Source organism: Haemaphysalis longicornis, unplaced genomic scaffold (genome assembly GCF_048455015.1).
Source record: "Haemaphysalis longicornis isolate Haplotype H1 unplaced genomic scaffold, Haemaphysalis longicornis Haplotype H1 scaffold_4, whole genome shotgun sequence".
In the NCBI taxonomy this organism is placed as follows: Eukaryota; Metazoa; Arthropoda; class Arachnida; order Ixodida; family Ixodidae; genus Haemaphysalis; species Haemaphysalis longicornis.
In genome coordinates this window covers 113220266-113245214 of record NW_027526361.1, presented here as the reverse complement: position 1 = coordinate 113245214, position 24949 = coordinate 113220266, and the positions used below count along the sequence as shown (strand labels likewise).

Here is a 24949-nt window from a genome sequence, read left to right as displayed (position 1 = left end):
GGCGGCGAGCATCTCCTGTATGAAGTTTTGTGGTTGACGATTTCAGCCGGTTTGTCGATGTGAGACTTGTTGACTTGTCGGTGTAAGGTCGGTGTAACATCGTATGAAACAGGGTTGGATGAGAAAACTAAAAAAATTGCTACGTAATGGCTCAAAAAAAGACGATAACGTTCGCTTCGTCGATTCCGAGAGAATAGAAGGAAGCCGGCGTTGCAGGTAACGCGCAGGCAGTTAAACGCTTTTGAAGTAAAACTCGCTGCCTAATTATAGTGCGGAAGAGGAATCTACGATTTGTTTACTAGAGCGCACGTACCCTTGGACCCATAGTCTCTGGAAGACTCCCACAAACGTATAAAATCGGTCACCCTTAAGTAGTTGCCCCCGGGGTGTCTCGACTGGTTTTCTCCAAGGTGTCTCGCAACTACAGAGCGTGGTCCTGGTTCCTAAATAAAATTGCAGACTGACGAATGCGGTGGCCCAACGGGAGTTCGCGTTCTGTTCGCCTGGATAACTTTTCCTAGTTTCCCCACACTGCCAGCATTCTTGGTGACATGGCTCCCAGAAGGAGCTCACTGGAACAGCTGCGTCTGCTGTGTTAACTCTATAGACTATAGACAATTGTGTATATTTTAAGCCAGGAAAATGTTAAGTTATTCGGTACACGCGAGAGAAGAAAGGCCTCTCTTGTTCAAAACTTTGCCACTATACTACTGCGTTAGACGGAAACGCATGTCAGGTCATGTGGCACGTTTTGACCCCTTTACAGCCCACGACTGGCGTGAGAAATATATTGAAATATCCGATTCCTCATGCCATATTCAATTCTTAAACTTAGTTCTTTCGGGACACATTCAGTTAATTTGTTTCTTAATTATCATCGAAGCTGTTGAGAAAATCATTTGCGTTTGGTGTTCGCAGTTAAAAATGCCAAGAAAATGCGGAGTGCTCGTGCACGTGCGTCTCGAGCAGACGTTCGTTAAGCTAAGCATACTGACTTAGGGAGACTGGCCAACATTGGCTGCAAATGAACTCCAGCGTTCGTCGTATCCTGGCCACGCTTGAACCGCTTTTTTTCGAAACAACCAGATCCACCTAACGCGAATTTGAGAAACAAGCGGAAGTTTTTTACCGGACTTAAATGCAACGCCGTCAAAGCTATTATATGACATATTTTACATGTCAGCTAGGAAACGTTTGTGGCCACAAGTAGTTAAAAATTATGCGGTGAAGTTGACCAATATTAGGGTAACACGTTTGTCATATTGAATTGAAGCGCTTAATTTGATGCGGCATTCTTATGAAAGCTTTTTTTTATAATTGACTTTCAAGTATAGTGCAATTGAGTTCTGACAGAAAAGGCATTAAAATATGCAAAATAGCTTCAACAACAGTATAACCATACATGGAGAGCAGGTGAGTCCTCTTGGCAACATTAGCAGCTTTCTTCTAATTCTTCCCAAGGATAATTTTCTAGGGAACGCTTATAGGCACTCACAAAGTAAGCAAGCTCTTCATTGGTGTGCCGTGAATCTCCAAAACGCTCCACAAGAAGGCTGCTCATATCTTCTCCATCTAAATGAAGTGGTTCGTATTTTCAGAGGGGGTGGGAGGGAGGGCAATTTAGCGGGGATTGTAAGCGGCGGCTATTTAGTTAACTACTCAAATGGTAAATACGGGAGTAAAACAATAAATATAACATGCGTTACTCCGTAGGGACGGGAGAGACGATATGGAATTATTGTTTAACATCTCTGAGTTTCATTTCCTTACCTCCTTCTTACGTACACTTCGTCGTTGACATCTCGGGACAAATATTTCGCCGCTCTCCTAATTGCTATCTGACTTCATAATAAGCCAGGTCCAAAACACAAAAAAATATGAAAACACTCAAGAAACAGTCTCAACCGTCAAGCAAAAAGCAAACTCCCATTGTGAAAATAAATTTGGCTCATTTTGATACGTAAAACAGCAGTATCTGGCGCATTGTCTATAGGAACTATGATCTGCGTACACGTTCGAAGGGTGTTGTTTCACCTATTTTCTTGCCACCCAGTTTATGGGGGAGATTTACCGAGTATTTCTTGTCACTGAAGTTTTAACTGACGCAGTTTTGGTTTCTAGATCTGGCTTATTTCGAAAGAAAATTGTGGTTGATTCCTCCCTCATAGCAATCAGTAAAACACAAAAGTGAGATGTTAAGTGAAATCTGCAGGTGATCGTAATTTGTGGGTCGGTGGCTGTCTTTTGGGTGTGGTTGGTGAGCAACGTTCTGCTGGCGGGTCGCTTCGGCAAAGGTGTACTGACGGCATTTCGGTGACGGATATGACGTAAGGGAAATCTCGGGGTATCACGCCATAAAACACTTTCGTGTTAAAATATAAAACCCGACAACGGACAACCCTCTGTATAACGTAATCTTTGGTTCTGCATGTTGGTTCCCCGCTAGAAGACCCTGTGTGCAGGGGTGCACCCTTTATAGGCCGCTTGCTTCGGCGTCACTTCACTGACAGATATAACGTCGCCGAAATCTTCTTGTAGCCGGAACAAAACCCTTTCCTGTTAAAAACAACCGCCCCAATTGCTCAGAACGAGAGACACGTCATGCGCGTTCCGGTTGTGATTTCGGGAAAGAAGACCTCTTCTTCGCATCATCCACGATTGCAGCCGATTTGCTTCTTCTTCGTCGTTATGACAACAAAGATGGAGTGAAGGTCATTGCGGCAGCGAAGTAGAAGCAAATCGGCTGAAATCGCGGAAACCGTCTTGATTGTCGTAAATGTTGCGCACGGCTTCATCCCTTTCAGGTCTTACGCGTTGGTGTGAGCTTCCTGCATATTTTAGGGCAAGCGACTTTATAGGGAATTGTACAGATAACAGTGCATTTTCATTCCAGTGAACTCGAAGGGAGCAGAACTTATATATCTCTGTGGGTCTACAAACTAAGACGAAGTAAACGCTATGCTTCAGAAAGTAAATCCGTTACCCAGCTTCGCGGCATCAGTCTCCATTTAACCGGTTGGCAAGCAGCTCCTCCCTCGGCCCGGCAAGGGAAACCCATTATTTTTAGCCCGAGATGCCAGGTACCAAATGTGCCACTCATTGCCGTCCGGGTACGCTCAACTGCGCATGCGTCGGCAACGCTCAGACGTCCTAAACCGATCCAGCGAAGCGTTTACCGCTCCAAATTAGAATAGTCCGCTACGCTTGTGGACGCCGCACAAAAGTCGCTTTGATTTCCGCCCAGGAAAATCCTGGATCTCCCCCGCGAAATTCCCCCAAAGAAGAGCCCACGTAATTAAATACGTATTCGTGGATGAGTGTGTTTGAATGTAGCATCGTGGGCTTTAGTCGATCGGCACGTTTGCATTTTTTCGAGACATCCCCGCCCACAGCAGAACAGGGTTGGGAGAATGTACTTCCTCATAAAGATGAAGTAAATCTGCTTTCCCGTAGTTTCTGTCCTGTGTTGATTCACATCTCCTAGCCGCAATTTTGGCAATGATCTATCTGACTGCGTCCGCCATTATAGGTAGTTTTAGGCTATCACACCATTTTTCGCAAGCTCACAATGATAATTGCTGGGATTTGTCAGGTCGTCCTTCTACCTGTGTTGGTCCCAGGTCACAAATGCACAAGTCGTAGGAAAACACGTGCGTACTGAACTCAGAGATATTTTAAAACCCTCCTGGTATCGTACACTCACCGTACACCATCATGGATTGCTCCCGTGAGTCCTGTCCAGCCATAGACGATACAACGCACGTGTACCGCCCACTGAGCTCGGTGGTGGGTCGAATGATACGGAGCGCCCGGTACTGGGAGTCCCTGGGCCCGCCGACAGTGAACGAGTCGTCGAGACGGCCCGTCAGGATGCCACTCGTCTGTCGCGCGTTCAGTTCAGGTATCCACTGGTAGACTGGCTCGAGAAGGTCGTTAAAGAACCACTTGACCACGAGTCGGACGTCGTGCTCGTTGTACACGTACTCGCAGTCAAGCAGTATGGGCTCCTCTGTACCGTTCTGCACCCAACGGGGGACCGATAACTTCCAGATGGCCACGCACCAGGCACCTGCAAACACAAGGGAGCAGGCAGAGTCAGTATGCGAAAGGATAAAATTTACACAATATGTGGTGACACAATATAGTAACTTGCCCAAAGCTGACAGTGAGCACGCACATTGGAAAAAAGGTTTGTCAGAACTTGCGCCCCTTGTTTGACCCGAACGGTGCCATTTCCACATTCTTACTCGCCAACTTAATGCCAGCAATCCCAGCACTGGAATCTCTCAGTGGCCTAGGACATCTATTGTTTTCTGTAGCTTTGTACGCCATCAATAACGGCATTCAAAGGTGGCTGCAGTAATTAAACAGCGAAAGCGTTCTCTATAATCTGAAAAGTTTCACGGTTTCTTCCCCGATTCTTACACAAAGGTTTATTTGAAGTGTAGTTTTCATCAGAAACCGCACATTGTGGCCAAAATAATAAAGGTGGACAACTGCATAATGGTTCGAGATAATAGAAGGCGCAAAACTGACTACAACAAACGGAAGGTGCAAAGTGGCCCAGCTGTAGATTTGCACCTGCAATTATTAGCACTTCGTTTGATAATATCTCCACTATTCTTGCATGTGGGAATATGTATTTTCTGTACGAACAGTACTCAGTGGGAAATTAAAACAACGAAGAAATGGCTGCCCTGATGCCTAATTTTCTGCCCCCGACTTTTTTTTTGGCGCATTTACGACCTCCTTGACAGACTGCGTTCTACTCCGTGCAATTTATATGGCGATGATATCGCATCATGTTCCCGTAAATTCGTACGTTCTGTTACAACAAAGTTAAAATTCGCAATACATACTACAGTGATGGTTGTGGCAACGATAGCCGTGTACTTAGTAACTTTCCAAAAACTAAAATGCGGTTCTTCCTTCAATTATAAGCACCTGAACACACTCACTAGCGTAACAATCGGTCCTCATTCAATTCCTGTGTGCGGCAGCGTTTCATTTGTGCGAGTATAACTGGAGTTTAACCTGAAACTCATCATTCGCATCAAACACACAAAGAAAAGATGTGCATAGGTTACTGTCGCTCTCAATTCAGGCAGCCACCTACGTTTTGATCTTAAATTTCGGTATCTTCGGCCCCATAAATGTATGAGAGAGATAACACTTTTAATAAATGCTGAAAAGGTCAGCCGCACTAACGATAGGGCTTGCTACTCCACATAGGGGTGAATACAGTGAGATGAAAGAGGCAAAAAAGAGAAAATAAAAATAAACAGGGGAAACACGATTAAAAAATCTCAACATATATCGGAATACAGATGGCGATATGTACGGTCATACGTCACTTTTAAGTATCGCTACACAAAACATTATCTAAATGTCCATGGTGGGGAGGTGTGCACGTATTGGTTGCACCTGATTGTACGCAGCTCAGGCTGCGTAGAAAGATGGTGGAGTAGTAGGCAGATGTGGTCGGAAGGGTCCAGACGTCAGGATGTGCTCCACGTGAGATGTAGAAACCGCAGCGCATGGATGAGCAAAGCATCGAAAAACATGGCAGAGGCTTGTACGGATCAATTCTTCGGAATAGACAACTGTCGCAGAAAAGCACCTTGACTCCCAGAGGGTACCGATCATGGAGCGGCAGTTTAGAATCTCCAGGCAGATTCGTAGCGCTCCAGCTTACAAGCTTTCCATGACCTTCATGTTCGTTCTGGCACAGCATGTAAAATCAAAAGGCTATATCTCAAGAGGCCTGAAAAGAGCGCTTTGTAGAGCCGTAAGAGTGCTGCCACTGAGCAGCGCCAGGTAATCCCTGTCATCATCAGCATAATGTGAACGAACAAAGGGTGGAAATGTTTACCAAAACGTACCTGCCTACCATCGTGCCCACTGATAAAGACAAGTTTTTAAGGCTTGTTGGCTTTGTACTTCGCTTTCATGTAACATTGCGCCAAATAAGAAGTAAGGCTTTTGGGAACACCCACCGATGTCACATAACCTCCATTGAACACATGCAAATCAAGCACTTGGTATTAGATCAAGGAATTTTAGCGAAATTACTTTTAAAATATCTGTTCGGCAGCGTGGACATAAGTATCTTTCATTGCAAATCTCCGGAAAAATGTCGCCATCAGGAAGAACAATAAAGGGTGTCTAACGAATAGCATCAAACGGGAAATCGGTTGGTGCAAGGTATGCGGCCATCTTACATAGCGGCTGTTGGATGCGGTATATTTTTGTGCCAACACTGGGGTGAACTCTCGTATTTCAGCTTCACCACGGTGCACTGAAGTTTACAATGCGTGTCGCCACCCAAGCGAATTCGCCAAATGACAGCAACCTGAAACCATTTAACAGCAAAATTTAACGTGCGCTATGACACAAGTATAACATTCAGCGCAGTAGATAACGTCATACTTGCCCTGCGGGATGCCACAGCTAAAAGCGAACTTTTGAGTCAAATTGTACGCTCGACTATGTAATTTGCTGAAGCGTTTTTGTTGGCTACATGAATTGGTCAGTAGAGTGCGCTGCAAGGAATCTAAACGACAGAATTGCTTTAGAGTGGGACTGCTGAGCAGGTAGGTATAACAGCGGTAGACTACTTGCCGGCGCTTCGTTTTTTTCAATAACGTCAATTTCCATGGCGACCAACGAGACAGGATATGCGGGCAGACCGCAGGGGAAGGACAGCCCAAAGTGATATGCTGCGATTTCCGTGTGCCTCCCGATGCAGGGCTTTCATCGGAGGTGGGCTCGCTCTTCCCTCCACTCTATACATAGAGGGTATGCAAATACGAAGGCTGGCAGACGGGCCGACGTCCCTCCACGAGAGTACGGAAGCGGGATAGAAAAACGGGGGTATTGCGTGCCGCCCATAGCGTGCCAGGGTATGGAATAGCGTGCCTCAAGCGCTTTTTTTCCGCTTGTTCACCTTCAAAACCAGATATGATTGTGCGCACATTTTTAGCTTAACATATGCTCGAACGTTTGTTCCTTTCGTGGGATGCTGAGCGCGCATGGCGTGACACAGTATCAACAGTGGAATCGAGATCTCAACGAAGAGCGGAGCTCGCATTTCGCAGCCCTCTCTTGGCCACTGCAGCTAGAGCAGGAGCACTGGTATAGCTCATTGGTTAAGGTCTCTGTAGTGAAGGGTTGTCATCGCAGCCTCGTACTCAACAAAGAAGACGAACTGGCGTCTTGGGAGTAACATGGACAGCAAAAGCAGTGCTGATATAGCACACACTGTGTACAAAGACAAACATGTATAGCAGGTATGCCGCCTTTCCAAGAGTGCCTACATGAGAACTGCCGGAGCGAGGTGGCCCGCAAGAGCGTACCTGCACGAAAACGTCCATTAATAACACGCCTGTTAACAGCGTGCCCGCTTGCCCGTTTGCCAGAAGCTTGTAGGGATTCCTGGCCTTCGTAAATGTCGTGCTAAGCCAGAAACAAATAGCGACCAACACTCTAGGGCAACCCAACGGTCTCTTAAGAAATTCCCATCGACAGACAGCACGCTCTAAAACAGCTCACGCGCTCCGTAGTAGGCGCAAGGGTTAAGCAAACCGCCACCTTCACAAGACAACGCGAAGGCCAACCCGATGTATCTCCTTCAGAAAAGGTTCTGGTGAGTTGGCCAACTGTATCTGTCTTGTATACAGGGCTTTTAGACGTCGCTGTAGGCCGGAGTACGTATAAGGAATTCATTTTCCATACCGATGCAGCAATTTCCCAGTCACTCTCTTCACAACGCAACACTATGCCCCTCTTACCTCACAGCCTGCTGCCAAGCAGGCTGCGTTGGCGGAGATTAGGTATGGCAAATGATTTAAAAACACGAATGTATCTTCTAGGAGGCGTTCACCTACATATCGTCCACAACAGGAATGGTGTCCAAGTTTGGCTAACCTGCTATACGTAGTGGCGCAGGCCGATGCTCTTTGTTTTTATGTTATCTTCTTGCCAAAAAATACTCCTGTCCCGTGCTCACCGAATCCAGTGTAATCTTCGCTGATGGAGTTACAGTGCCTGAATGGAATTGGCAATGAGCAGAGGACGTATGCAAACGCCCCTCCCAAAGTGGAAGAGGCGGAAGAGGTTGATTCCGCATGGCCAAATAGGGCTTCCTGTGAACGCTCTCGCACCATTGTCTTATTAGGGGCAACCTTCCTTCCGAATCTAAAGAGCGCCGCAGAAGCCACGCCCGCTCAGGGTGCAAGTCGGCCGGCTCTTAAACGTAAAACATTGGGAGTAAATCACAATATATTTGTATTACAAGCAGTGGCATTTAACCAGTAATACAGTTGTATTACAAGCAGTAGTAGAGTAGTGTTGTATTACAAACAGTAAGACTTATGCATGTCAGAGTACGACGAGTCCATTCGGAAACCACACACGCAAAAAAAGTTCACTGAAGTTCACCTAACCAGGTTTCCCAAGAGCTTCACCATATTTGATAGTCACCGATCTTTCAGGAAACTGACAACGTCGTGTCAACAGCTGAAACCTGAGAGTCAAGCACGTTCAAGGGTAAATAAAAAAAGTCTAGTATGAACTTATTGAGTCGCGATTGGCGATCATGAAAAAATTAATCAGCCACACTCTGAAAGTCAGCTGCTGACAAAATTCTCCATAAATATTTTATTGCCTCGCACGCTTTATTGCACCTCCCTCACTACGATTTCAGCACGCCCGTAAATGCCTCACCGGGAATCCCGGCCATTGCGTGTAATCGTGCTACAGGCGATTCACCCGGCCTGATATTAACAGCGCTTTCAAAACGCCAGGGAAATCACGCGCCCGGAACAACTTCGGCTTTGTGTGTGTCTGGAGAAAAAAGGCGAACGTTCGGCATTTGTCAGCAGCTTTCGGATGCAGCTGGCAGCATTTTTACAGGGTGTGATGGAGTAATCATAAGGAGGAATAAAGTAGGGCATGAACGCCTTTTATCCCCTGCACTGCCTTCCTTCGTGCGAAAATCATTTTCTTCCCCGCCACACCGAAGAGTTGTCGTCAAGGGAACTACCGAGGGATATAAAGGCCCCCATCGCGTGTGCCCCGCTGCTTCCTGCCTTTCGCAATGCAATCTCCTAAGCACTGCCGGATGCGAACCCCACTGCCCATCAAGGCGTGCGTTATGCTGCAGTCGGCGTAAAGGCTGCCTGCGCAGCGCGCTGACTACCTTGCGCCTACAGGAAGAGCCCTTTGGAAGACATATCGCGCATCCTCGGCACTTTCAGTCGCACGAGAGCACTTGCACCATTTTGCACAGTAGAGTGTCTTACGCCCAGTAGACTCCAGGAACGTGTTAGAGTCACCAGAAGAACGGAGATCACGAATCTTTCCTTTGTTTATTAAGCTTTCAGTGCACTCTCTTCCCGCAGCACGATACATTCAACTGAGTCGTGGAAGATGCAACGCCACAAATGCTTGAGTGCATTTGCAAGGAAGAGTGCGTTTAAGAAATCAAATGCAGGTTTGTAAGGCTGACGCCCAAGGAGATGTCAGATTTACGTACTAGAAATAATTTACAGAATTTTTGACACGCATCTTTTTCATCAATAGGCCAGTGTAGGCAAGTAAGCAGGCATAAACAAAGAGGCGTTATAAAGGGTGATCAAAGTTAAGTCGACAGTTTTAGGGGCGAGGCCCCTTAGGAGCTGGGGCTGTTTGCGTCTCCTGTCGTCGTCATCGTTGTCATCGTAATCGTTGTCGAAATCGTTGTCTCATGTAGTCACGGTACTAACACACCGGGAAACTCGTTTACGCCTCGCGCTAGAACGTACCGCGTGCTAAAAAGCACCGGGACACTCTGGAGCACTTCGTAACGCGTACTAGAAAAATACCGGGACACTCGTTTACGCTTTGTACTTGAGAGCCTCGCGCTAGAGAGCTTCGAGAGCAAAGTTCTATTTCTCTACCCCCAACGGTTTTATCTCCGTTGGCAAAAACGCCGCGGCGCCACGAAAATACACTGGTACACTGCATGCTTCACTTCTACCGAGGTTTCACGTGAGTAGAGATAGCCCGGGATATGTTTTTCTTATATGAACCACTTTTATCTACGTGAACACATCTACATTCAAGACACTCGCTCAAGTAGAAGACACAGAATAAAGCGGTAATTATTGATTTTCGGGGCCTAATTAACGAATATTGAATAATTAACGTGTTAGTGGCTGCAGTAAGCAGTTATGTTTGCACTGAAAAGATAGAAGCCGTCGTGTGTCTACACAGGTTCATTTGACAGAATTTTTCTAGCGCATCCGGACTCCGAGATATCGAACTGCGAAGTTTAATTTCCGCTCGCATTATTACGCATGCAAGACGATGAGCACCGGCGGAAAGCTTCTCTTTTTTGTGAGGTGCCTACTATGTACGGTGTTTAGTTTGACAACGGGGAGGACGCACAGGCAAAGGTGATAACTTCCCCTCTCTCAGTCTCGGCTGGCAAAATTAAGGAGAAACAACGGTTCCGAATACTGCAGATTGCGATTGCGATTACAGATTTCGGATTGCAGACTGCAGATTGCCTATTGCGAAAGGATCCCGGTTATCACGTTTGCTCATGCGTTCACCGCAGCTTGGCACGTCACAAAGGGGAATGGCTTTGTGCCGGTCCTCATCGTCTTGAATGCGTTATAATGCGAACGGCAATTAAACTTCCCACTTACATATCTCGCAGTACGAATGCGCTAGAAAAATTCTGCCAAATGGAACTGTGTAGACACGCGATGGTGTCTAACTTTTCAACACAAACATGTCTGCTTACTGCAGCCACATACAAGTTAATAATTCATTTTTTGTTAATCAGTAATTACCGAAATCAGTAATTACCGCCCTATTCTGTGTCCTCTTAAGCGAATAACCTGAATGTGGACGTGGTGTTCACGTAGATAAAAGGGCCTAATTTTAAAAATATCCTGTCGACTGAACTTTGATCACCTTGTATAACATGTCCAAATACTTTGGGCCATCTATGCCAAAGTAGCGTTTAGCTGAAGCGAGAGATATATGTTTTCAATCGATTCAGTACAAGAACGGACGTAATCTTTACTCGTACACTCCCTGCTAAAAATTAATCGGCGCTAAAACAGGGACGACAGGAACACGTAACTCACAACCGTGTTGTGAGTTACGTGTTCCTCTCGTCCCTGTTTTAGCGCCGATTAATTTTTAGCAGTATGTACCAACTCGCCCACATCAAGCTTTTGTTACACTCCCTGACTTGTCTGTTACTACACATCACCAAATTGCCGCGGCACCAGTGCAGGCAAATCAGCGTCCACTTATTATAGCGAACAGCACTTAGTGGAGGACGGCAACATAAATTTGCCTTCTCTGTCTTCAAGATTTCTGGTTTCACTGAACCATTCTGCTTAACACTTTTACCTATCCGGCATAAATATACTGTTCCGGAGAACTTCAAACCCCCTGGTAATCTTGACCCTTTGCGGCCCCTTCGTCCTGCACCAAGAGCAGGAACGAGATGCACTTTTAAGTGCAGAGCACTTTAGGCGCTCGCTTGTGGTCCTAGCTGCCTCGCTGGAACCAAGCATATCGCCACGGCGTTACGGTGTGTCCTGTCACAGATGGAACCAAGCATATCGCCACGGCGTTACGGTGTATCCTGTCACATTCCCTTCGCCGCGGCGTAACCCAGATGCTTCGAAAGCCAAGCGGCTATGCCAGGATATACGTATCGTGAGCTAAGGTTAAGCTGGTTATTCTTCGCTTTCCTGGTTGTCTAGGATTAGCTGAGTATCATGCTTACTGCTGCTTACCGTAAAATCCGAATCCAATTCAATTCAATTCAAAACCAAGCCAATCCAATCCTCTCCTATGCTATCCTATTTTATCCTGTACAGGAGCTACGCGAAACTGGTCAACCTCGGCCAGTGTAGCCAATCAGGTCAAATCCAATCCAAGTAACGCTGTTGTTAGGCTTCGAAAGCCAAGCCGTTTATTTAGTCATAAGCGTTCGAAACTCGTGAAACGCTGCCGCTTATCATACATCTTCCCGTTCTTTAGCGCAAACGAAACTATAGGCACATTTGAGGAAAAATAGGCGTAATTAACCGGCAGCGCCCGCGTTCCTTTAGTTAAGCACGCCCGTTTGGGTTGGTTTTTAAGATAGTAAACGCCAAAGGTGGCAGTGCAACGCCGGCACGTGCAGGGGGAAAAGCACAAAGAGAACAGAACTACCGCTGGCGCAGTTTCAGGGCGCGCGAGCAACGCAAAGGCGGGAAATTTGAAGTGCATATGGTGGTAGCAATAAGCGGATAACGGCGGTACAGCCCATTATGGCGAATAACTGCTCTGCACTTCCGACAGCTTTCACATTGAGCGGAACGGCTTTATCTTTATTGGTAAAACTCTTTTGGCGCGTTGTGAAGTGTACTGCTTGGAAATAGTATGTTGCAGAATGTGATCTGCTTTTCTTAAGATGCAGATATAACTAATATGCTTTGAACCTCGCCGTGTCTGACCAAAGAATCCTGACTGCACAAGTAAACACTATTTTACCGTGTCAGGTGTGTTTGGGTGGTCAAAACGAATCGATGCGCCAACTATCCTGTCACGCAACTCCCTGATAAGTATGCTTCCCTGTAAACCTAATAGTAATGTAGACAGACGAAGTTTATGAAAGGAGGCCAACATTACGTGCCGTAAATAAATTAAAGTTCTACGAGAACGATTTCACTCAATATCTAATCGGTGTCGTCGGTGAACGGGCCGCTTCAATGACGCCCCATTTCTAAAGAGTTTACCGGGGAAGCTGAATCTAAAAAAAATGAGCGAATTCTGTACTACCCTGGTATACGATATCACGTCCAGGTGCAAAAAAATGATGAACAAAATAATAAAAAGACAATTGTTGGTTGCTTCCTGCGTCTGTACACCTCTGATTATTAATTGCTGCTTCCAAAGTTCGCCTTCAACTATGGTACCATTCTAGTCTATTTTACGTACACGAGAGGTTTTATCGAACATTTCGTTATTTACGGTAAGTCCTGAAGTCTGCCTGTCATCTTGTCTCTCGCCTCACAAGAGGTTAAAAATTTTAACGTTGCTTTATTGTAGCTCCAATGTGCTGTACGTACGACAGGATAATGTTTATTAGGTTGTACGCATTTTGTACTATTAGCTGTGATTCCTACCACATGCATTTTAGTGTTTTTAAGACCTTTCCTAAGAATGCAAAATTTCACCTTCGATGTAAACATCCCAAGTAAATGCGTAAGGTGAACCGGCACACAAGTGCTCTCAATGAACTGAATTGATTTTCTCTGTTTTCTCTAATGCTTGGTTGTAATTTTGGCATAAAACAGACAAAAATTCCTATGCACAGAAAAATGCAACATTATATATATTAAACATTTTTTCCAGTTCAATGGACGCATCTTGAAGAATAAACGTTTCATGCGGCACGGAAAAAGGAAGTTTTGTGATCGAGTGCCAGTCAAGAAAAAGATGTGCATGGTGTTCACCTGATGTTTCAATAGCGATGTGTTCGACGCATCTGCATCAGCTAAAAACAGCCTCTTACGCGACACTAATTGCTGCATTCTGAAACTTCCCTCCCCGCCGTGTGTTTCCTCGACCCGGCTGAGTGGAGGATACCGCAATGCCTTTACATGCAATAGTCACTTTAAAAAATCACCTCGACTGGAGGCTCAAGTGGAAGAGGGATTCAGAACACCACTGTAAATCAAGCACGCCGGTATGTTGCAGCAGTATGTGTATACTCGGCCAAGTAAAGCCATCAGATAACTAGTTTTAAACACGGTGTAAAATTTTGCAAACAAGAGACTTAGCCCCTTGGTCAGAGGGGGAATGTATAAAAAATTTTGCCTACTAAGCCCTTCCTTAGCCACAGTATCTGCGCCGAAAGATGTGGACGTAGACAAAACACCGCGTGCCTAATATCTAAATTACTGCAGTGCGCTTACGACTTAAACTTATAAGCTTGGAGCTTTCACGCTGTTTAATTGGGGGGAGCTGTGTGTCTGGCCGTGTATTTCTGGAAGCAAATATGGCCAGTGCGTAGCTTAAGGGATGCCTTAAAAGCTTTTGCCTGTACGTCGCTGCGCTTTACTGAGCGCCGTGCACCCCCGGCAACAAAAGCCGGGCTAGCTCTCCGCCATAAATTCATTTTGCGTGTATCGGCGCATGTCGCACTCGAAGGTCCGTGCAAAGAAGACGGCGTGGTGTTTCTTGCCCCCTGTAGGAGGGATGTTGCTTGTGCGTCTCCGCATAAGTGCGAGTAAGATTGTCTGCGCGCGTGCTTTTCTCTTGTGCTTGTTTGTATGTGTTAGTGTGTGTGCGGAAGCGGTTCACGGTAAAATTTGAGAGCGCGTTTGGAAGCATGTTATACGTGCACTTCCCGCTGCGTGCGTGTTTGCGTGTTGGCGTCGGCGTATGTATATTCATGCTTATCACGCTGCCTGCAGGAATCTTCAGCCAGAAAAATATCCTCACCCCAAAGCGAGTTCTCCTGTCGAGAGGTTTCTCAAGCACGCGCTGTCCCGAACATTCTTGGAAGTATCGGCTTTCCGTGGTAGTAGGAAGCACACTCTTCATCTTTTATTGTGTGCGCCTTCCCTATGCCTGAGTGCTTCCGGCCTTTGTGAATGCGTAACATTCTCTCGTATACTGCTTGCAGATTTGTGCGTGAAGTCTGGCTTCTAATGTGCATGTATAGCGTCAGCCCAGTTCGGCCAAGGCGCACTAACTTTAGCGCATAGACACACACGCACGCATGCATAAAAATAAAGAAAATCAACACAATTCGAAATACAAAAAAAAACATTAAGAAATACAGTCGAATCTTGTTATTTTAACTCGAAGGGCCCGAAAATTTGTTCGAATTAAAAGAACTTTGAAATAACGAAATCTATTAGCTACGCATAACTCTTCTGGGATCCGCAACATCTGTTCGAATAAACCGGAAGTTCGAATTAAGCGAGTTCGAAATAATGAGATTTGACTGTAGGGTGATTGATTCCACGAGAGAACATACAAGGATGTACTCGCGCATGTTTTCTTTATCCCCATAATCCGGTTAGTTATGCGCAAGCCAGAAAAAAGCGTAAACCGGCAATCCATTTTCCCCCAGCGTGCGTACTGCGCTAGAAAAAAAAACTTGCAAAAGTAGCGCGTGGGACGCGCGAATTCCGGCGACTGCAGTTTTTTACAACTGGGCTTTCTGCCCGGCAACGTTTCGTCGTTCTGTCTAACATTTGTTTAAAAACAAAAACTACACAAAATAACAAATGAGTCGCAACAAATTTTGAGTTCTGCCATAAACAAAATTAGAAAAAAAGTGTCAAAGCGCGCCAGACGCTAGATTGTCGCTAACATTGACGCCCCGTATCTTCGTATCTGTACTTGTGATCAACTTGTAAGTCATAGGTAATGTCGATCAGATATTTGTAAACATATATGAAAATATCGCTTGCTTAGAAAAAATATCAATGTACGCAAAAAAGGATCCACTGCTGTGCTTTTGCTAAAGATGCTTAACTTTAAAAATCAGAATAAGAGAAACCCCTAGATTTTCTTCAAATTCGGGAAAAAGAGACTCCTTGACAGAGTCAACAATACTGCTGTAAAATATGTTGCATAGTTTTGCTTGTACCGAAGTTATAAGTGGCTGAAATCACGCGTTGGTGACGCGTCTCCGTGCCATCTGCTCCACTACTGCCGTTGCTTTTATGGCTTGGCGTTTTGATAAAAAAAGTGTCTGTTCGCCTGCTGCGGTGACGCCACGTACGGTTCACCTTTGACGACTTCTAAAGCGAAATTTTGCCGAAAAACAAAAGAATATATTCGTTAAAGGCTGGTCCGAAGTACCCGCAACAACGTCACAAACTCTACATTTCACTGTCCTCTGAACTTTGTGCGCAGAGGCAACATAGATAAATCTGTCTGAAAAAATTACCAAAATATTCTCTCGTGTTACGGCATCAGGGCACCGGCTACAAAAAAAAAATGAATTAGGAAAACTTGCGAACCGAATGTGACCATTACTCAAATGTTGGGGCCATCACTACAAAAAAAAAAGCACAAATTCAGTGCCCTTTCACTTTGCGAGGAATGATGAGCATCGAAACTGTAGTGCGTATTGTTATTCTTACTGGCGGTTAATTGTCATATAATCTGTTTCCGGATAGCTCCTGTAAAACAACAGTTACAGGCGTTTTCTGCACTCATACTTCCTCCGTAGACGGCGTTATATTGACAGCAGACAGTAATTCTAGAACGTTTACAACTTTACTTTGAACTAACTAGTTATGACAAATAAATCAAAGTCGGCGAAATGGTAGAGTCGGCTTAGCGAACGATTGTCATCTAATTGTTTCGGGATACTTTCGATAACAGAACATTTAGAGCCCTTTTCTGTCACCATTCTCCCTACATAGATGCCCATTCTTCGCCGTTCAATACACAATGGGGAAGCCAGCTTACAAAGACAAAGCTGACAACCCTGCCCCCCCCCCCCCCTTTCCTTGAAGTCGCATTCAGCGTTAAACGCAATTGCATTGCTATGAAAAGTATTTTAGAGGCAATACAAGCTGTCGTATTTCAAGATATGAAGGACCAGGACCCGTTTTTATTTTTGGGACTTTTGTCCACGCACTGAAGGCGTGGCGCTCGCGTGAGGTTCTTGTCACATCGCTGTGTTGTTGGACACAATCTGCCGGATCCTACCCATAGACAGATTCGTTGTAGTACAAGAAGAGCTGAAAAATAGCGTTAGAAAACAACCAGTATTATTGGCGCTCCTGGCCCATTGGTGGCGTCGCGCTATTAACTGAAATCATCGTCTAGAAAACAATCGGTACATTAGGAAAATAACATGACATCCTTCTCACAGCTTTTAGGGAACGCAAAGCATATCTTTATCCTTCGCGTGACGAAACTTGCGTGAAGGATCATTAGTCTCGTTTGAGAAAAGGTGTCAATCTATGAGCAGGAGTTTATTTTCAGGGACATCAACTCCGTCGAGGCATCGTTGGTCTGAGCCAGCGAGGACGCATCAGAAATTCCAATGAAGTAAAATGGGGCAATGCGTCCAGCTACCCAAACCAGTGAACAGTCAGTCCTACAGCGACTATATAATTTCACCAAGAGCCACGTTGCCTGCGCTACGTTACGGGCGCGGCTGATACGCGTAGTGGAAACTACGCGTATTTTTTTCGGCAGAAGACGAGAGTTTCTCGCGTATACATGCAGTTTAAACCACCAGAGCGAAGTTATTGGCGCTGCTGTCTCCAACCGCACGAGCCTACATTTTTTTCTTTACCATTTGTTTTTGCTGCGCTTCTCGCCGCCCCAGCCTGCAACTTTTCTGAAGGATGTCGGTATGCATAAGATATGCGTCACGGTTGCAGTAGTTGGGCCTATAAATATAATTATTACATTATAGTCTTAATAATAATAATAATAGTACTAATAATACTACTACTAATAATAATATTATTATTATTAATATAATAGTCTTGGCTATATATATTATTTGTGTTCACGCTGTCTTTTGTGTGAGAAGTTCTTCTGGCAACGGGACTAGAAATCGGCTTCAAAGAAAGGCAGCGGCGAAGGGTAGACGCCGAGAGGCCGTTGGCGAAAGGGCAAAGTGAAAACTGCGGCGTCAAAAAGGCGACTTCCACAAAATCGATGAACAGACGTTGCAGGGTTCACCAAGACATCTTGGCTTACAACAAACGCTGCCCATTGATGTGTCATCAAATGATCAACCAGCGACACTACCAATCACTTGATTGCAAAATCGCGACAATTCAATCGGTATAAATCGTAGCGAGCGTCATACGCCACCCCGCTCGCGCTAGCGCCCTTGCTCTTCCTTCCAGCTTGAGGTGAGAACCCGTAACCCTCCCACTCGAGAGAGGGAATGTCGTGACAGTCATTTTTCGCTAAAGTGAGAAAGGAAGGATGGAGTAGAGACGCTTGCACTCGCAAAGCGTAAAATGCGGTGGTGGTCATCCCTCTCATCGGAGGCGCTTCACCCAACCTCTTGAAGGGAGCGCGAACTTTTCCGAAAGTGGGGCAATGAGTACCTACCACAAAGAGAGCGAACAGAGTGAGGATGTGTGCTCTTGAATTTTCTTCTGTTGGCGGCGAATAAGACGACGATGACGGACACTATAGACCCGTTAACAGACAGGGTTGAATCAAAAAAAGTCTTTATGACGCATTTATCGCACGGAGCAAGGAACACTTTTCTGAAATTTCATATTTGTTGTATTTGTGATATGTATTTATTAATATTAATTACACCCCGGACCTTGGCCTTTATCATCGCCGGACGCGGAGATGGGGTAGGGAAGTTGAAGAATGGGCATGGGGTGAATGGCGGCTTCTCGAACGTATACGAGATGAGAGTCGAGGACCATCTTCCTGTGTTCTGTAGACCCTTCGGGATTGGAATGATCGCAGAGTTCGCAGTCATCACATTTGAATAAACTTCACTGCGCGTTGTTATCAGGCAACGAGGCGAAGTTAGCGGATATGTGTGGTTTAAACCAGCCGGTCGTAGTTGTTGGCCCCGGTGAATCCCAGTTTCCTTGGCTTATATTTGTTGTGTTTGGCGCCACTCACGCCAGCGCGAGAATTTTCTTCTTTATTTCTTGTTTGTTTGTTCTTGTTTTATATTGGCTCTCTTCAGCCCCATTTTCTATCCCAATTCTTATTCATTTAACCACTCCCGTAAAAATATTTAGTTAAAAGCTTGACCTAATTTGTGTTTTTTTATTTGTGTCTGGCCTAAATTGGGCCGAGGCTACTTCTCCGCTGAGCAACGTTGACATGCATGATCAGTGCCATTAATAGTGACAGTGCGGAAAAGTGACGCTTGTATATGTCCAGCCCGCTTGTAACGAACACATTGGGAAACGTAAATCAGTTCGTTAAATCCGTTTTTCGCAATATCTCAACACAAACTATATGTATACAGATGGTAACGGCAAACGAGGATTTGTTCTTTATAGCCGGAATTTCTTTAAAACCGAGTCCGCTATAAGTGGGCCATGCTGTAATCAGTCCTGTAGCTCACTCTAATGAAAGACACATAGACGGTAGATAATAGGAGGACATAATTTTCCAGGCGACGAAGCATCACGCCCGTGAAACGTTCGAATGAAAATTAAGTCAGAATCCCCCGAATTCCCAGATGATTAGACAAAGAATGATAAGTAATATTGAGCGTAAATAACTCTTTCCTGAATGCGAAGTGTATGGACAGTGGAAAGAGCGAAAGCGAGTAGCGATTTTTACGAACAGAAAGTGGCATTGCAGAGAGATCCTGAATCAGGCGCGAGTGTTAGCAACTTGCCTTGATGCTCCCAAAAGACAAAGGGGGCGCCGTTCAATGGGAGAATCCAGGGTTATTGAAAGAAAGCGAGCCGCTTCACGCTGCCACAGGACAAATGGTGGCTCGCCTCCTATCTGAGGTAATCGCTTTCGGTCTGAGTGTTTTCCTAAAGCGTTGTGTTTCCCTTTGTTCCCATCGCTATTAGTCTTTCTGGCAGCCGTGCGCGCACGTAGGTAGGACATATATCCCAACTAGACAGCGACGAGGGCGTTGCTCTAGGGTCTGTCTTCATCAGCCGTCGCCCTGTAGGGAGGTCGGGATTTATGAGGTCGTGGGCGATGTTTGTCCCCAAGAGACCGCGAATTCAGCACTTGTGTCTGCGGGTTCGTCGGGCGAAACTTAGGCAATGCTTGGGAGTGTCTGAAAGGGGGACAAAAAGAATTCGTTGCTTTTGATTCGTGCCTGAAAGAAACATTTTTTTTCGCTCGAATTGTTCATCGCTATTTTCCGCTACGGCTCAGCTGGCGGAGAGCAAAACATTCTGTATTGTGGGTCCTTATTGTACTTTAGACAGTGAACACATCATTGAACCCACAATGAGAAAGATTCTACATCTGAAGAGCCACGATAGGTATTTTGAGGAGAGTTCCTTGTGGCTTTACAAGCATTCACCGGCGCCCCTCGGATACTGCCGCCTGCTGTTTGCGGGCGTAGAGTTGCTATTATTTTTTGTTCTACTTCGGTCCGATTGTGAGCTTTTGAAAATTGGGTGAGCGGAGAGAAAGAGAGAGAGAGAGAGAGATTTTGTGAACGCTTGATCAGACGTTGTGGGAGACGTCCTTGGACCAAGGTGTCTTGGTGCAGAGAAATTCTTAGAACGATTAGAAGATCTTTATTCGTGGATATCTCGCTGCAACAAGCAGGAGCAGTGTAAACATTCTTTGTTTCAGATTTCAGATTGCAATGCAAACAAGTTACGCTGGCTAAAGTAGACAAACTGCTTGAAATTATGCTTTCCACAAGAATAAAAATTGGGTAGGCTTGCTAAGAAAACGACGGACAGCCCCCATCCTTTATCAGAGCTTCCAAATACCTCGTCGCTGTTACCAGGTGTGGCCTCGCAGCTTCCAGCAAGACGTTTGCCTCGATCTGATTGTAACTGCTTGTGCTATTAGAAGTTGCTGTGATGCCTTCCTACCAGGGTGGACATATCGCTGACGTTAGTAAAGTGACAATGAAAATAATCTTTTGTGCGCGGTAATGCGAGGTTCTTGTTGTTGAAGAGGATTTTGTCAGTCGTCCACTCTGAAGGGATCCTTTAATTTAGGAAAGTGTGATCTGATCATCAAACCAATCCATTGACATTGTGTAAAGGGTATAAAATCGGAGTTTAGGTTTGTGCTAGCTGGTAGCGGTAATCCCTGACTTCGTGTAGAGCAAAAACGCAACAACAGAGGACACAGGGCATGTGCATAGCACTTGTGCCCTTTGCCTCCCTGTGTCTTCTGTGGTTTTTTTGCGCTACACGAAGTCAGGTATAAAATATTTATTCCTCCTATTCAGCCCCCATTTCATCCATTGAGCTTCCTTCGCTTGACGGTCTTGAGGTTATCTTGTTTTCCGGTTCCTACGTTTTTTGCGCTGCGGTTAACTAATATTTCCAAGGTCAGAGTCTGCGTTTCTTCTGTATTCTGTCACAGAACGTGATGCAGTGTGGCTCCCCACAATAATGTTTGCTTTTTGGCATGCGCGCCTGGGCATCACGACGTTTCTTCATTTCAACTTTTTCCGCTCGATATCTTCACGTACGCGTCTGACTAAGGCCAGAAGGCGTACCAGCTATTTAACGTATTTCTCTGTCATAGAAGACAGCCCTTCGCTCGTACTGCTAGTATAGGGGTACATACGGAAGGGATTGCACATTTTGTCAGAAAATGCGATTCTGACCTGGCTTCTGCTAAATATGCATTTGTGCGTGCATCCGTTACACCGTCTCTCCAATTCGCCTTTTTGCCGCTTGGTAGAAGACCTGAGATGGCGGGGTGGTTAGGGCCAAAAAACATAGCCTGTTATCTTACTCTGCTTCTCCACAAGTATTGGGTGATTCCCGCTCATGCCGGTGGTGTGCATGACTTCAAGGAGGATATTTTCAGTATTCCCACTTTCCGGTAGAACCAATCAGTTCGGAAGCAAAATAATTCATTTTTTTTTTGCTCTTTCAATTACTTTTACGATGGTTATTGCTCTGCTCTAACTATAAAATGGATAATGAGTGGTACAAACACCTCGTAATAAGCTTGCGGGTAGTCGGTCGTGATTTTTCTCACGGAAATGAATGTATCCTGGCAACATAACATATACCAATGCGTATGCACGTACGTTACAGAGTAAATCCGATGCAATTTAATCGTCCGTGATGTATCGTCTGGTCAAAGACCAGCGTCCAGGTAAAAATAATTCAAGACGATTGAGGAATTCGCTGTGGCCACCTACATTTTTTTAAATCTCAAAGCTTTTAGGTGGCTGGCAATTTCAACGCACTGTCGCTTACCCGTACGGGTGCTACAGCCCCACCGATGAACGACGTATGAAACTAGAACAGACTTTCGGAGCGGCCCACCTCATCCTAATAAATGATTCGTAGTTTCCCACAAGGCACGAACTGCATGCGCGGAAGTGGGATGTCATTGTGGCTCTCACGTTGGCCGGCGCAACCTCGTCGAATACTGGCGATTCGGCATTAATACTATGAGCTCCACCCTTCACCACATGTAGTTGCAATTACCCGCATGGCGCTTCAGGAAGCACTAATCAGGAAGCACTAATCAGGAAGCACTCCAAGTTGCTGACTGTTACGCCATTTGGTCTACTAACTTTCAGTGCGAGTGGTCACTTCTCACCATTGCGATATAGGAACGTTCCTTAGTAGATATGCTCGTGAGATGGATGTACGGAAACATGCCCCTATGCCAGTCAAGCACTTTTCCAACATCTTCGAAGTGAGGGGACAACCGCACGGGTAAAATGGGGAAAACGGCAGCCATCTCAAGGAACCCACAAGATGGCAACCCAACTTCACAGCGTCGTCAAACTACTCACAATATCAGGAGGGATCGATTCTGCGCCTCTTTCAGTGAGAAGTCTGACTAAGTCATAGGCTCTGTGCTCTAACGGGGAAAATAAAGGCATCTGACACTTCTCGCAATATCCTTGCTGGCGTCTGGCCTTTTTACGAAAGGGTTCAAAGAAGAGCATTCCCACACCCCTTGTAGCGTGGATCAGGTGCTCTGCACGCAACAGGGGCCACCGCTGCCGAAGTGTGCTGCGCAGAACATTTCGCTCATACTGCAGTATATGGAGACGGAGCTGGATGGAGACAGAGCTTCCTACCCATCAACGTGAGCGTGATGGGTAGGAAGCTCGCTGCCCACGTGCACATGGAGTAGCCTTATGTCTGCAGTATCCAGCAAACCACGTCCGCTCCTCCAAAGAGTGCATAGGAAGCGCATTGCCACGCTTTTTGTGTTTAAATTCGGAGGCCTGTCCGGTTTAACTTTGAGAAGACAGTGTACGCTTCTTTCTCCTCCCCCGAATCGTCCCTTGATCCTCCGTACCTTGCCCTCCTCTTCCACCGACGCTCTTTTCCTTCCGCCAGCCAGGTTGCCTTCGTCTTAATCTCGCTGAATTCAGAGTCAGGGCACTCACACTCACATCGGGGCACTCAAAAAGCCTGGGCCTATATGCTGCCCGCTCTTGATATGTACGCAATCGCGAACCTTCCCGTCCTCGCAGATGCCCCAAATATGGTTGCCCGGTACAGCATGCTCGATGTCGGGCCTCTGAGTTCGTTGACAGTACAGTTTAGTCATTTCCAGCGCATGCCACTGTGGGAACACGCACTTTCTTTTATACCTCTTCGTCCAATGTGTTATTCCCGTTCGTCCAACCCACCCGCATCCTTTTTTACACGGCACGCTTTTTTCTCTAAGGCACCGACAGCAAAAATGCTCCGCGCCTCGCGAAATTATCCCATTGCAAACAGCGGGCCTCTCCAAAACTGCAGAATTTGTGCGCCGGTGATATGCCACTTACGTCACGTTGCCCTACTGATTTGGCATTCTCCTGTGGCATCATCTGCTAGGAGGCTTCATTGACCTGCCGATTCGGCCAATTTGAGTCCTTTGTGCTTACTCTTACTCATAATAAATGATTACTAAGTCCCTGCGGCGGCCGACCTCCTCCACGTATTTTGGTGACATAAGCGCGGTTCCTTTTTGCAGTCATAATGCACCAACTCGCCCAAAACGCAACCCTAGAAACTTTCTTTTTCGATTTCTTTGCTGTCTTTTTCCTTGCCCTCCCGCATTCGAAAAAATATGTTTACACGTAATCATTCTTTAAGATGTAGGGAATACGAAAAAATTACAATTGCCCAGGTGGTACTCGCATTATCATTCTCCTTTTCGCGTAGCTACTTTTGTTTCTTCTCGCTGAGTCTTCACCAGCCTCCCTTGTTGGTAATATCACCTGATACCCCTGATGTCACCATGTATACCTCTGATATCAGGTGACATTAGCGTTGAGCTTACGACACGCCCGACAACGTCAAACCCGTTCTTCGTCAAGTTACGAGTACCGGTTGACTGTGTTAGAGCTGAAATTGTAACGTTAGACCTAACGTCACCCCGTTGCTACTCGCAAACGTTAAACATTTTTACACCCTTAAGGGTGGTTAAATGGTGGATTAAACACTTTACATCCTTTTATCACTTTATAAGCACCCTAATTTAGCTCCGGCACCCTAACATAAGGATCCTCAATGTAAAGGGTGTACACAGCCGTTTAAAATGGCGCAACAGAAGCCTAAAAGGGTGCTGATTGGTATTTACGGCCAATTAGGGAGTTCACCACAGCACCCTATGATTTGGGTATTAAAACAGAGGGTGCAAATACCCTGGTAGGAGGTGCAAAATTGAACAAAACGTGCTGAATGCTTAAATCCCACTCTGAACTACCTTACTTGTTCGAGTGCATCCCAAGGTTTATTTTGATGTCTTGGAATACGAAAAGGGAAGGCTACAAAATGCCTCTTCAAGTCCTATAACGAATTTTTTTACGGGGGGCATCGATGCCTCCAAAGAAACTGAATTTACCTAAGAATGTGATGTCTTATTATTATGCAGTAACACTGCTACGAGAATCTACGCAGTCTTTGAATGAGGATTTTGCCTTTGATGATAAACAAACCAGCATCGAACGTTTTTTAACTGTTTATGAAAATCTTGTTTCACGAATGGAAAATAGAAAATAAATGGAACAGTATAAAACCGAATATGAAGGCGCTTACGATGGGATCTCTTTTCGCAAAATTCAATACAAAGCCGCAGCGGCACCGACGTTGAAACAGAGAAAAAATTAGCCCTTGCTGATTACGAACATCGATACAATAACAATAACACAATAACAAGCCGTAGTACGGAGGGAACTCTGCATATTGCCTTTGGTCTTGCTTCGAGCTTTCCTGCTCAGCTCAAGGCTAAGGCACTAAACATTGCGGGTACTTACCGTGATTCGAAGTATGATGCAATACTGAGAAGC

At 45.6% G+C, this 24949-nt stretch overlaps 1 protein-coding gene across 1 annotated transcript in view; it reads right to left on the bottom strand.

Moving 5' to 3' along the window:
• Positions 1-24949, bottom strand: part of LOC144179269 (uncharacterized) — a 110970-nt gene that overhangs the window by 34482 nt on the left and 51539 nt on the right. The window contains exon 2 of the mRNA XM_077707560.1: positions 3704-4069. Coding sequence (XP_077563686.1) covers positions 3704-4069 — 366 coding nt within the window. The remainder of the gene's footprint in view (positions 1-3703; positions 4070-24949) is intronic.